Source organism: Alosa alosa, chromosome 24 (genome assembly GCF_017589495.1).
Source record: "Alosa alosa isolate M-15738 ecotype Scorff River chromosome 24, AALO_Geno_1.1, whole genome shotgun sequence".
In the NCBI taxonomy this organism is placed as follows: domain Eukaryota; kingdom Metazoa; phylum Chordata; class Actinopteri; order Clupeiformes; family Clupeidae; genus Alosa; species Alosa alosa.
The window spans coordinates 26,132,987-26,147,363 of record NC_063212.1 but is presented as its reverse complement, the minus strand read 5'-3'; the positions used below and the strand labels follow the sequence as shown (position 1 = coordinate 26,147,363).

Below are 14,377 nucleotides of genomic sequence, written 5' to 3'. Positions count from 1 at the left end.
AGCACCAAACGACAGCAGTTGCTTTATTCTGGTTTATTTACATTAGAGATAATGCAGAAAATAACAAGAGACGTCTGCAGCAAAGACATCTTTAGCCACCATCCTCCTTTCAGATACCTATTGAGTTTAAACGTTTATACAACTGGGGTGTGTGTGTGTGTGTGTGTGTGCGTGTGAGCAGTAGGGGTGAGCACACTCAAGTTGACTGCAGATGGACGAACACACAGACGTTAGCGTCGGTTAACGGTCAACTTCTCCAAACACAATATCCTGGGTGCCTGCGAGAGAGATAGAGAAAGAGAGAGAGAGAGAGAGAGAGAGAGAGAGAGAGGGAGAGAGAAGAGAGAGAAAAGGTGTCACTCACCACTAAAAACACACATGCGCATTTTTACACAGATAGACACACAGAAATAACCGCACACACAGGAGCGAACACACATACACACACAGCCACATATATTTGCAGCAATCAGCAACACAGAAATCATAGTCAGGCCTTGGGCAAGGAGAACAAAGAATCACACACACACACACACACACACACACACACACACACACACTGATAAGCTCAGACATGTGAGAGACATGCTGAAGTGAAGTGGGATCTGTGCCTAGCGCCCCCTGTGGCTAAAGGCGGAACAGCGGCCGAAGCCAGAGCAGCTGTGGTCACATGACCAGAGACTCACCAATGATGGCCACCACGTCAGCCAGCATGTGTCCCTGTGCCATCATGTCCAGGCCCGCCTGCAGAGGGGGAAACAGGGTCAGTCATAGGTCCTTACAGCGCTTACTGAGTCAGCAGCCAATCAGAATGGTGGGCGTGAGGAGGGGGCGGGTCTTACCAAGTGAGTGAAGCCGGGGGCCTTGATCTTGCAGCGATACGGCCTGCTGGAACCGTCCGAAACCAGATACACACCAAACTCCCCCTACAACACACACACACACACACATTACCAACCAGGTACACACCAAACTCCCCCTAAAACACACACACACACACACACACACATTACCAACCAGGTACACACCAAACTCCCCCTACAACACACACACACACACACACACACACACATTACCAACCAGGTACACACCAAACTCCCCCTACAACACACACACACACACACACATTACCAACCAGGTACACACCAAACTCCCACTACAACACACACACACACACACACACACACACACATTACCAACCAGGTACACACCAAACTCCCCCTACAACACACACACACACATTACCAACCAGGTACACACCAAACTCCCCTACAACACACACACACAACCAACCAGGTACACACCAAACTCCCCCTACAACACACACACACCCACATTACCAACCAGGTACACACCAAACTCCCCTACAACACACACACACACACATTATCAACCAGGTAGACTGGAGCCTTCAGTATAAGTATAAGTATAAGTATATATACTCTTTTGATCCCGTGAGGGAAATTTGGTCTCTGCATTTATCCCAATCTGTGAATTAGTGAAACACACTCAGCACACAGTGAACACACAGTGAGGTGACGCACACACTAATCCCGGCGCAGTGAGCTGCCTGTAACAACAGCGGCGCTCGGGGAGCAGTGAGGGGTTAGGTGCCTTGCTCAAGGGCACTTCAGCCGTGCCTACTGGTCGGGGTTCGAACCGGCAACCCTCCGGTCACAAGTCCGAAGTGCTAACCAGTAGGCCACGGCTGCCCTTCACACACCTGATATTAATTAAATATCAAATGAATATTAAATTAACATCAAATACTTCACCTAGTCTGCCCGCACACGCACACGCACACACACACGCACACACACACCTTGGGTGCTTCAACAGCCGTGTATGTAGCGCCTGGAGGGACCTGGTAGCCCTCAGTGTAGAGCTTGAAGTGGTGAATGAGCGACTCCATGGACATCTGCAGCAGAGAGAGAGACAGCCCAGTCACACACACACACGGTATTGTAAGCCGGAGCATCACTAATGCTGGGAGTCTATAAACCAACCACCAGTCCTCATTACATTACATTCACGGCTTACCTTCATCTCAGATCTCTTGGGAGGTGCGATTTTAGCGTCGTCCACTTTGATCTCCCCCTCGGGCATCTGGTTGAGAGACTGGATCATGATCCGCAGGGACTGCCTCATCTCCTCTATACGACACAGATACCTGGGGTGCACACACACACACACGCACACACACAAGGATGGGAAATGAGATGCAAATGAGATTATGTGAGTGTATGTGAATTTATGAGTGTGTCTCTCCTTACCTGTGTGTGTCTGTGTGTGTGTGTGTGTGTGTTAAGGGACTCCTTACCTGTCATAGCAGTCCCCCTTGCTGCCGATTGGCACGTCAAACTCCATCTTCTCGTACCCATCATAGGGCTGGGACTTCCTCAAGTCCCACTTGATGCCTGATCCTCTCAGCATCACACCACTGACACACACACACACACACACACACACACATTAGAGAGCAAAGTTATGGCTGTGTATACAATGGTTCACTTTAGGGCTGGGATAAACGATTATTTTTTAAACGATTAATCTAGCGATTATTTTTTCGATGCATCGATTAATCTAACGATTCGATTATCGATTATCTCCCCATTAATTGACTAATAGCAATTTATACATGTTGATTTATATATCTGAATGAAAAAACATGAATCCCTTAACATTGCAATATATGTTTATTGCTCTTAAAATTCCAAAATAAAAGACTATACAAGTGCAAAGTAATGCATTCTTAGTCAGAGGTAGCATTCAATAAAGTTCAGTAGTGTATAGGTCTAATTGAGTGCCTGTCACTTTAAGACGTTCGTTCCCTTGCAATTGTAACAGTAACGCAGTTAAAACGCAGCTGATGTATGGATGCAATTCATAACGTAGATAGATAGATTGATCCCCAGGGGAAATTCAAGAACTAACGTAGTTAGTTCAAATAACAGTTTGTACTTCTCCTTGGGACAAGCATTTTGAGTCTTGGAAAACACTTTTCCATTTACATCAGGATTTGGTAAACATTCAGTGTCAGAGTCAATAAAATGAGCCCTGAGTAACGAAAATGACAAGCAGCTGTAAGTAAGCATGCTAAACTCAACATCCAAACAGTTTTCTAACGTTAGCTTTGAGATACTGCTTGATTGCATAACTTAACTAAGTTTAGTCTCCTCAATGTACTGTTGTGATAGACCTAAGCAGAGTTAACTTGACTGCAGCAGTTTTGAACAAATTTGCACAGCATGGTCATGATGCTAAGCGGATTTAATAGCAATTTAGCCAGCCGTGTTCTATGCAATACTTCTATGTGGCAACAACAATCCTTCAACAATCGTGACTATTTTGTGTTAAATGCACATGCAGAGGAGGAGCAGCGGGCTCGTTATGAGAGAGAGTGGGCGGGGCAGGGAAAGGCTGCGTGTGTAAAAAGTGCAGCTCAAAGGATTTGATCTTATCTTTAATTTAAATAGTACAACACAGAACATCAATGTGTGACGGCCGGTTTTGTGGCGCCCCACCACAGATTAGTCAACATATGGGAAACACTGAAGGTGTAAAATTCAAAATATTTGGCAGCACGCGTTTTGGGTCTGACAAATCGACACGCATGTTTTATCGTCAACGTTTTTTTTTTTGCCGACGTAATCGATTACGTCGACGCGTTGTCCCAGCCCTAGTTCACTTTATTCTGAAAACGCTCAATACAACCACTGTCCACTCAAACATACATCACCAGCTGCTTACATCCACCCGCTCTTACACACTCACACACACTAGGGGTGTCACGATTCTCAAATCCTCGATTCGATGTAATTTTCGATTTTAAAGTCACAATTCGATTTTCGATCTTTTTAAAATATTACTATTAATGCATTCCTTATATGTTATTTACTCTTTTTGGCCTTTTCTTTTTCAGGGGGCTTTTATTTTGAACCGCTTTATAACCGTTCCAACCTCGAGGTTGTAATGTAAACAGAACTAACTTTAGGCTGAAACAGAGACGTGAACATAGTAAAATGAAACAACACAGAATGTTAATTTGATTGTTTCAGCACACTCCGAAGAGACCCAAGGTTAGTGTTCATGGAATATGTACTTATCAATGTGCATTTTAAGCCTTAAAGTAACTTTGGACTGTAATTAGACCATCTTTTCACTTGCTAAGTTGAGTAGGCTAAGTTAGTTTTAATTGAAGTGAATGAACGAATACTTCCACACCGGTGATTTCAAAGTAGCAAGAGGGGCTTTGATTTCGGTAGGTTGATATGTATATTTTAACTGGCTGCAGCCTAAAATTAGAGGAGTGTTGATGCTGCAGTTCAGCACGTGCATGTGTGTTTGTGCGTCTTGGCATACATGCTGGACGTGACATTGGGGGTGTGGTTGCATCGGCGATTCTACTTTTAAGTTCGAAGTTCGAGATGTAATTTCGAAATAAAATGACACCCTTAACACACACACACCACTAGCAACTTACACCCAAATCTCACTCTCTCTCTTACACACACACACACACCACCATAACTTACACCCAAATCTCTCTCTCACACACACACACACACACAGCTCTGAGACAGCAGTTCACCTGAAGCCGTAGTTGAGCGCATCCTCAGCCTTGACCACGCCGATGTCTACGGTCCGGTTCTTCCAGATGCGGTTGTTGGTCAACATCTACAGAGGGGTCACATGATCACAGAGGGGTCACATGATCAGTGCGTCGCCCCACAGAGGGGTCACATGATCAGTGCGTCGCCCCACTACACACAGTTATCTGAACACTACACACCTACACATAGGTATCTGAACACTACACACCTACATACAGGTATCTGAACACTACACACCTACACATAGGTATCTGAACACTACACACAGGTATCTACACACCTACACATATGTATCTGAACACTACACACAGGTATCTGAACACTACACACACAGGTATCTGAACACTACACACCTACATACAGGTATCTGAACACTACACACCTACATACAGGTATCTGAACACTACACACACACACACACACACACACTACACACCTACACATAGGTATCTGAACACTACACACACTACACACCTACATACAGGTATCTGAACACTACACACCTACACACAGGTATCTAAACACTACACACAGGTATCTGAACACTACACACAGGTATCTAAACACTACACACAGGTATCTGAACACTACACACCTACACACAGGTATCTGAACACTACACACCTACACACAGGTATCTGAACACTACACACAGGTATCTAAATACTACATACACTACACACCTACACACAGGTATCTGAACACTACACACAGGTAGTAACAGTGTGGTTGAGTGCTGTGTGGTTCTAACAGTGTGGTTGAGTGCTGTGTGGTTCTAACAGTGTGGTTGAGTGCTGTGTGGTTCTAACAGAAGTAGTTGGTCATTACTGCTCTCCAGTTACCTCTTCCACCTCATCAATGCGGAGAGAGAACGCCTTACACCACTCATAAATATCATCCATAAGACCCAGGGGCATGTCCTGTAACACACACACAGACAGACACACACACAGACAGACACATACACAGACAGACACACACACACACGCGCACACACACACACACACACACGGTTACACCAGGATATAATTTTCATTTCCATAAGCCATGAAACTGCTGTAGAGAAGGTGTGTGTGTGTGGTTGGCGAGGTCATCTTCCTCCTCACCTGGTGCACCCCTCCAGGCCTCACGTAAGCTGCGTGCATGCGCGCTCCCGACACACGCTCGTAGAACTCAAACATCTACACACACACACACACACAGGAGGAAACACATTAAGCATATATACTCAGAGGCACAACACACACACACATGAGGAAACACATTAAGCATATATACTCAGAGGCACAACACACACACACGCACGCACGCACGCACACACACACACACACGAAGAAACACATTAAGCATATATCCTCAGAGGCACAACACGCACAACACACACAAAGTGATCTCTTACACACACATTTACACATAATCATTTAGCACAGCGGACCACCTTTTACATCCTGACTCCCTACCCCCTAGTGCGGGCTCGCGTACCACAGTTTGGGAATCCCTGCTTTAGCAGACACTTTGATCCGACGTTTGTCAATTATATTACAGGACCACTGTCCCCGAAACACACACACGCACGCTCACACCTCACCTTTTCTCTCTCTTCAAACATCCAGAAGAAGGGCGTCATGGCCCCGATGTCCAGGGCATGGGTGGTGATGCCCATGATGTGGTTCAGGATACGTGTCAGCTCTCCAAACAGGACTACACACACAGGATAATGTAGTTGTGTGTTATGAGAAGGACACACACACACAGGATAATGTAGTTGTGTGTTATGAGAAGGACACACACACACACACACACACACACGCACATTATCCTCATGTGTGTGTGCGCGCGCAGCTTGCATTCCGCAAGGGCCATCAAACAGCCCTCGCATGGGACAGACCAGCTGGAGGACCTGTGATCACACACACACACACTTCTAGAAGTCAGATGCCAGGCCACCACTCCTACAGAATTAGTCTTAAAGCTGACTGGCTGGGGATTGCACTGCCCTGATTGTGCAAGTGTATGTGTGTGTGTTTTTGTGTGTTTGTTTTTGTATGTGTGTGTGTGTGCGTAGTCAAGTCGAGAGTGATGCAGGGTTGAGTTTCTCTATATTGGGGTCATTCCCGGTTTCCCCTTTAGTCTAAATGTGAACGTGCTAATTACCAGATCGTACTGAGAGCAGGGCTTCAGTGCAGGCTTGGTTTCTTGGGCATGGCGTGCACACACACACACACACACACACACACACACACACACACACACACGCGGGCCTGGAGTGGGGATCAGGCCGGATTAACCTCAAATGTGATCGCCCTCTGTGCCCTGGCTCAGCGGAGTGCCAGTCTCTCGCCATGGCAACCCCAGGACACAGAGGGTGATCACATTTGGAGATGGATGGAAGGATGATTAATTAGAATGGTAGTGCCAGGTAGGCAAGATGGCGAAGTGGGGTGGGGTAGAATAGCGTTGGCATGGTAAGACGTGTGTAGGGTAGTGTGTTGCCATGGTGAGGTGTGTAGGGTAGTGTGTTGCCATGGTGAAAGGTGTGTAGGGTAGTGTGTTGCCATGGTTATAGGCGTGTAGTAGGGAAGGGTAGTGTTGCCATGGTAAAAGGTGTGTAGGGTAGTGTGTTGCCATGGTGATGGGTGTGTAGTAGGAAGGGTAGGCTGTGTAGGGTAGGCTGGGTAGGGTAGGGTGTGTAGGGTAGGGTGTGTAGGGTAGGGTGTGTAGGGTGTGTAGGGTAGGGTGGGTATGGTGTGTAGGATAGGGTATGTATGGTAGGGTGTGTAGGGTAGGGTATATAGGGTAGGGTATATAGGGTGTGTAGGGTAGGGTATGTAGGGTGTGTAGGGTATGTAGGATAGGGTATGTAGGGTAGGGTATGTAGGGTTGGGTATGTAGGGTTGGGTAGGGTATGTAGGGCATGTAGGGTAGGGTAGGGTAGGGTATGTAGGGTGTTCAAGAAGGCTTTCATGTTTGCTGCACCTTCTGCTTGGAATGAACTACAGAAAACACTCAAACTACAGTGTCTAATTTCCTTAAATGATTTTAAGGGTGTTGTTAAAGCCATAGAACATGAGTCCATCCAGTGCAAATGTTTTAATTAATGGCACTTTTATTTAATCTGGAATGCACTTGAGTTGTCTTGCCTCTTTTGTGTTTGTTTTGTGATTGTGATGTGTAACTATTTGTTCTGCTATCTTGGCCAGGTCTCTCTTGAAAAAGAGATTTTATATCTCAATGAGACTAACCTGGTTAAATAAAGGTTATAATAATAATAATAATGTAGGGTATATATGGCATGTAGGGTGTGTAGGGTATATATATGGTATGTAGGGTAGGCTATATAGGGTATGTTGTGTGTGTTGTGTAGGGTGTGTAGGGTATGGTAGGGTATGGTAGGGTATGGTAGGGTATGGTAGGGTATGGTAGGGTATGGTAGGGTATATGGTAGGGTATGGTAGGGTATGGTAGGGTATGGTAGGGTATGGGGAGGGGGTATATGTAGGGTATGGTAGGGTATGGTAGGGTATATGTAGGGTGTGGTGTAGGGTATGTAGGGTATGGTAGGGTATATGTAGGGTATGGTAGGGTATGTAGGGTATGGTAGGGTATATGTAGGGTATGGTAGGGTATGTAGGGTATGGTAGGGTATATGTAGGGTATGGTAGGGTATGGTAGGGTATGGTAGGGTATATGTAGGGTATGGTAGGGTATGGTAGGGTATGGTAGGGTATATGTAGGGTATGTAGGGTATGGTAGGGTATATGTAGGGTATGGTAGGGTATGGTATGGTAGGGTATATGTAGGGTATATGTAGGGTATGGTAGGGTATGGTAGGGTATGGTAGGGTATGGTAGGGGGGTATGGTAGAGGGTATGGTAGGGTATGTAGGGTATGGTAGGGTATATGTAGGGTATGGTAGGGTATGGTAGGGTATATGTAGGGTATGGTAGGGTATGGTAGGGTATGTAGGGTATGGTAGGGTATGGTAGGGGTATGTGTAGGGTATGGTAGGGTATATGTAGGGTATGTGTAGGGTATGGTAGGGTATGTAGGGTATGGTAGGGGATGTGTAGGGTATGGTAGGGGTATGTAGGGTATGGTAGGGTATGTAGGGTATGGTAGGGTATATGTAGGGTATGGTAGGGTATGTAGGGTATGGTAGGGTTATGTAGGGTATGGTATGGTAGGGTATGGTAGGGTATGTAGGGTATGGTAGGGTATGGTAGGGTATGTAGGGTATGTAGGGTATAGTAGGGTATATGTAGGGTATATGTAGGGTATGGTAGGGTATGGTAGGGGTATGGTAGGGTATGTAGGGTATGTAGGGGTATGTAGGGTATGGTAGGGTATGGTAGGGTATGGTAGTAGGGTATGTGTAGGGGTATGGTAGGGTATGGTAGGGTATGTGTAGGGTATGGTAGGGTATGTAGGGTATGGTAGGGTATGTAGGGTATGGTAGGGTATATGTAGGGTATGGTAGGGTGTCTCACCTCTGATCATCTGGGCTCTGGGTGGCGCCTGGATGTTGAGCAGCTTCTCCACGGCCAGAGAGTACGCCTGCTCGTTACACATCATGGACACGTAGTCCAGACGATCAAAGTAGGGCAGAGCCTGCACCGCACCACACACACACACACACACACACACACACACAATCAAAGGGAGGGAGTGTTACAATATCACACACAGAGGTTGCATTTCACTTTTTCATTTTGACGGACAGAGGGGTAAAAATTCCGTCACTAGCTATTTTTGCTTGTCGTTTTAATTTTACCGTCAGTTTGGCCGACATCATATCCCCCAAATGTAAGTGAAAAACAATCACATGTGGCCTGGGAAATTACTGTGAAGCTGTCAGATACTCCCAGATATTTATTAATTTCTCAGGAATTTAGCTTAGAACTACCATAGGGAAATGTCAAAATGCTAACTTAGCTTAGAACCGCCACAGGGAAATGTCAAAATGCTAACTTAGCTTAGAACTGCCACAGGGAAATGCCAAATGCTAACTTATAAATGGTTTTCATAGCTTCCTTGCTACATAATTGTTGTGTGAAGTCGCAGTTGCAGTATTCAGCTCATGACTTCAGAGGAGAGACAGGACACTCTACTTGGGGTCAGTGGCTCAGGAGGTAGAGGAGTCGTCCAGAAACTGGAAGGTTGCTGGTTCGAGCCCAACTCCTCCTGACCCCGTCGAAGTGTCCTTGAGCAAGACACTTAAGCCCAGCCTGCTGAAAAAAAAAAACAGCTGAAAACCAGCTCATGCTGGTAGCTGGTTTTAGCGGGTCTTTGCTGGTTTTCTTCCAGCTCTTGCTGGTCGGGCCACCAGCTGGATATGCTGGTGTGACCATCTGACCATCTGACACGCACGACAGGCTGGTCATACTGGTGTGACCAGCCTGTCGTGCGGGATACAGCTGGTGCAAGATGGTAATGCTGGTGACCAGCCTGCCAAGCTTGATATTGTTGGTGTAAGAATGCTGGTTTGCTAGAATGACCAACATAAGCTGGTCATTAGACCAGCAACACCAGCTAAAATGACCAGCTTGAGGTGGTACGACAAACAAAACAGAATTTGCAAAGAGAATTTCAGCCAAACTGACAAATAAAGTTGTATCGTATCATAAAACCATCTAAATTACCATCGCATGCCAGGTAAACCAGCTGAAGGTATGTTTTCGGAAGATTTTTTCTGGTCTAGCTGGTCAACCATCACAGGGTGCTCAAACAAGCAGGTAAATATGCTGGTCAACCAGCTAACCACCTTAAGCTAGTCAGGCTGGATATTTCAGCAGGGATGTCTTTACGCACTTCCATTAGGGACAAAAACGGCAAATCTGCTCAGTATTAAAGTAGCTAGCCTGCTAATGCTGCCAATGCATTCATAAGGAAGCAGCTGGCTGGCATGTGTGTGTGTGTGTTTGTGTGTGTGTGTGTGTGTGGAAACTGCCGTTTTCCCCACTGACAAGACTCAACATCACATGCGTCAGGCGACATGGACAGGATCCCTTCGGAGATACACAGGTGCCCGTTTACCCCAGTAAAGGTACAGAAACTGCAAGAGAGCACAATCCGTATGAATTCGTTGCGTAGGTGCATTAGCCAGCTAGCTTAGCCCCAATACTGAGCATGTTCTCGTCCTTAGTGAAAACACCCATAGACGCCTAGAGACAGGGCTCAGGTTGAAAATGCTCTCTAAGGCCGTGCTCCTGTAGAAGGGTCAGGGGTCGTTGCCGTGGCGACGCACCTGCAGGTAGGTCTTGTACTCGATGAGCTTCTCTGTGCCGCGGTGCAGTAGGCCGACGTGCGGGTCACACTTCTTCACGGACTCACCACTCAGCTCCAGCACCAGACGCAGCACACCGTGGGCAGCGGGGTGCTGGGGGCCGAAGTTGATCGTCAGGTTGGACACCTCCTTCTCTGCGGGGGGGTCCTTATCTGGGGGGGGGCATGAAGAGAGAGTATGTTTACAAAATGTACACAGCACACACACACACACGTATACTATTAACACAGAGATGTGCTCCTGCAGGTAAGTTTAATCTCACTGTGTTTTGATGAAGTGACCTCTGTGTATGAAATGCGCTATATAAATAAACTTGACTTTCTATACAAACCAAGACAGTGGATTCCTAAAGAAACGCAAGCACCCACACCATAAGTGTATTGAAATTAGCTATGTACCAAAAATTCCATTTTACCGTGACTCGAATTTGCGACGAGAATTTTGATTTGCGACGAGAATTCTCGGTCTAACCGTTGATGTGCCGTGAGAAAGGTTGGAAATAGGCACCCATTTGCCCAGCACTAAACTCTGAGCGTGGTAAACAAAATCGGATTTCAGGCAGTAAAAGCTACACACCTATGGCTACCAAATAATGTAAGGTTCAGGCAGTAAAATCTACACACCTATGGCTACCAAATAATGTAAGGTTCATTTATCAAATGTTTTTTGAAGTATTAAAAAACATTGTTGTTTTAGAATTTTCGAATGAAAGGGTTGGTAATTGGTGGCTTTACGTACATCTCTAGTGATTGATAAAAAAGTTGAGTGGCCCGGCTGGTAGATTCCATCCCTGGAGAAGACCAGGGTGTGTGTGTGTGTGTGTGTGTGTGTGTGTGTGTAGTAGACGACACATGTGTGTGCGTGTGAGAAGACGACGTGTGTGTGTGTGTGTAAACCAACAGTCTTACCGTTCCATGGAGGGGGCACCCACTTCTCAGTGAGGGCACTGGGGTACATGACAGCACCCGCAAACTGCTCTGTCCACTCCACATCTGGCTGCCACTGTTTATGCCTAGCAGGACACACACAAACACACACACAATAAGATTGGAACTTGTCTCGCAGATCAGTTACTTAAATTTATCCATCTTGTTGCTTGCTTGGTGTTTCTCATATATCGCACGCAAGTTTTATAGCATCTACGTCCTGCTTCGCCTGCATGAGATCTTTTGAACTCGCATTATGTTTCCGCTACACCAATGCCTGATCTAGCAACAACACAAATGTCAACAAACAGTTTTAGGTGAGATCAATACGGATACAACTACGATACATCTAAGACATGTTGTCAGCCATGCCAGGTCCTTCTAAGTAACCCTCTCTGGTATCATAACTAAAAGCATCTAATGAACCGGCTATTTAGCAGGCTGCTTTGCATGCCAAGCTAGCTAGGCTACGTTATAACATAGCTCAGGTCAGCTGTCTGGTGGGGCATTCAGACACCGTTTAAAGGTAGAACACTTGTAACCGGTCTAATACAAAGCCGATCTGTACACTGTGATAATAAACAGTGCTCTTGCCAGAATGACTTTTTTTTAACTCAAGGAATGACGCCAGTTGCTCAGTGTTTTGCCAGCCTCCAGTCACCGGATTTCTAGCATGCAAGTCCGCTAAATGCTAGCTAGCGGTCTGACACGCACAGCTTACTGTCAAAAGTGTATTTGTCTCTAACGTCCAGCAGATGTGCGAAAAACTGCTTGAAGTGACAGATAACATCATGTGGAAACATTTACCTGTTCTGCAGGACCATACATCCCGGACTCACAGCATTATAGTTTAAAATTGCAGCTGAAGGACGTCCGAGTTTGCTAAGCGACCTCAGCAACGTCGCCGCCATCTTTTCACTGTCTTACACACTGGACTCATGCGCATGCGCAACATCTAGATTTTGTAACGTAAAAAAGTAGTCCGCAGTAACAATGCTGCCATCTTCTGTGGCGGATGGCACTGCACCAAAGATCAGCACAGCAGTTGAGAAGTTCAGTCAAAGATTGTTAAGGCGGAGCAAGATGTTTCATCAGGAGCCACTTCCGGGAACCCGGATCGCACGAGGGGGGGGTCAAAATCCCCCTTTATGCAGAGCAGAGGCAGCGACTGCTCCATTGAAGTCTATGGGCATAGCTCAGAATTTCACCACATATGCTAAGGTCTTGGTTCTATAGAGTTAGGCACGTTTTCATGATCCTCAAACCCTTCTGAACATTTCAGGTGCATTTTTAGCATTTTTGAGCATTTCAGTCTGGAGAAAATCAAACTTATATCAGGTGTCGCCCGGTTATTTATGCAGCTGCTGTTGGCGGTTGCAGCGTCGACGCTTCGTCAATACGTCATCGACCGCCTCTTTATGCAGACAGGATTCGATCCCCATTTCAGCCCATAGACATGAACTACGACGAAGTATCTTGCTCCGCCTTAACAATCTTTGGTTCAGTCAGTTTGAGGATTAGCCTGGGTGTTCCCATGCTGCCTTGCGCGCGATTTGATTCACGCTGCTAAGGCAGCCTGGAGACCATGGAGCAAATTTTCGCCTGTGATAGGGAACCAATCACAGAACAGGGGGGAAAGCAAGGCGATGATGAGCTATGCACAGGCGCATTTGATAGACATCCGTGGCACCCAATAAAAACGGATCTGGGCATTTTTTTCAAATACGAGAAAATTAACGTTTGGTTCCCAGACTAGGCTATTTGAGGATGGCGATGGCCACAGATTTAGCCAGGGTCCTCCACCACATAGCCTGCCTGGACCAACCTGGAGAGGTCTCATTATGTTTTCCTTAAATGGCTGGTAAATCTAAATTTTACCTACAGATCTGTACACGCCCGAACCACCAAGCACAGCAGATTGCCACAAAAGGCACCCATCTACTAGGCCTATACCCTTCATAACTGCTACCATTTGCAATACACTAATTCCATTCTTGAACATTATAGAAACTACAGGTGTTTGCTCAATGAGCAATGTTGTCTTCATACAGTATGTTACTCTAAGCCTACTTAAAATGTGTCCTAATTACATTGGTTGTTTGGTTCCAAAACGCTATATAATTGTTTTTAAAAACATTAAAAAGTCATGCAAGCCTATTTAATTGTGTATTTCAGGTAATATCAATCAAATTGCAGTTCTGTTGTTTTGAATGAGTAAAGATAAATCAAATAACAATAGGCCTACCCGATTACATTTTTACTGAAAGTACTTGGAAAACAAAATGTAAACAAATGATTCATGAAAATTCATTAAAATGGTGGATAATGTAGGCCTCTAGCGTTTTGGAACCACACTCAATATATGGTCTATATTGTATTTGTTTGTATATTGTCAATGTAGTATTTGGACTATATGTTTTATAGCCTACTGTCTAGTATATATACCACTACCAGTATATGATGATTATATGTATGCATATTGGGTGTGTTTTAGGAGTATGATTATTACCAGTATATTTGTTATGTCCTTCTGCAGTAGTTCTGCATATTGGGTG

The 14,377-nt window shown here is 45.6% G+C and overlaps 1 protein-coding gene across 1 annotated transcript; it reads right to left on the bottom strand.

The window, feature by feature from the left end:
- Positions 1 to 18: 18 nt before the first annotated feature.
- On the bottom strand, positions 19 to 12,767 carry ndufs2 (NADH:ubiquinone oxidoreductase core subunit S2). The gene is made up of 14 exons (XM_048236890.1): positions 12,630 to 12,767; positions 11,805 to 11,908; positions 10,858 to 11,048; positions 9,101 to 9,221; positions 6,202 to 6,314; positions 5,720 to 5,794; positions 5,456 to 5,533; positions 4,592 to 4,677; positions 2,321 to 2,440; positions 2,041 to 2,170; positions 1,823 to 1,918; positions 843 to 926; positions 687 to 744; positions 19 to 278 (listed from the first exon to the last, which is right to left on the bottom strand). Exons 1-14 carry the CDS (start codon positions 12,731 to 12,733, stop codon positions 241 to 243), a joined length of 1,398 nt encoding a protein of 465 aa, XP_048092847.1. The 5' UTR covers positions 12,734 to 12,767; the 3' UTR covers positions 19 to 240.
- Positions 12,768 to 14,377: the final 1,610 nt, after the last annotated feature.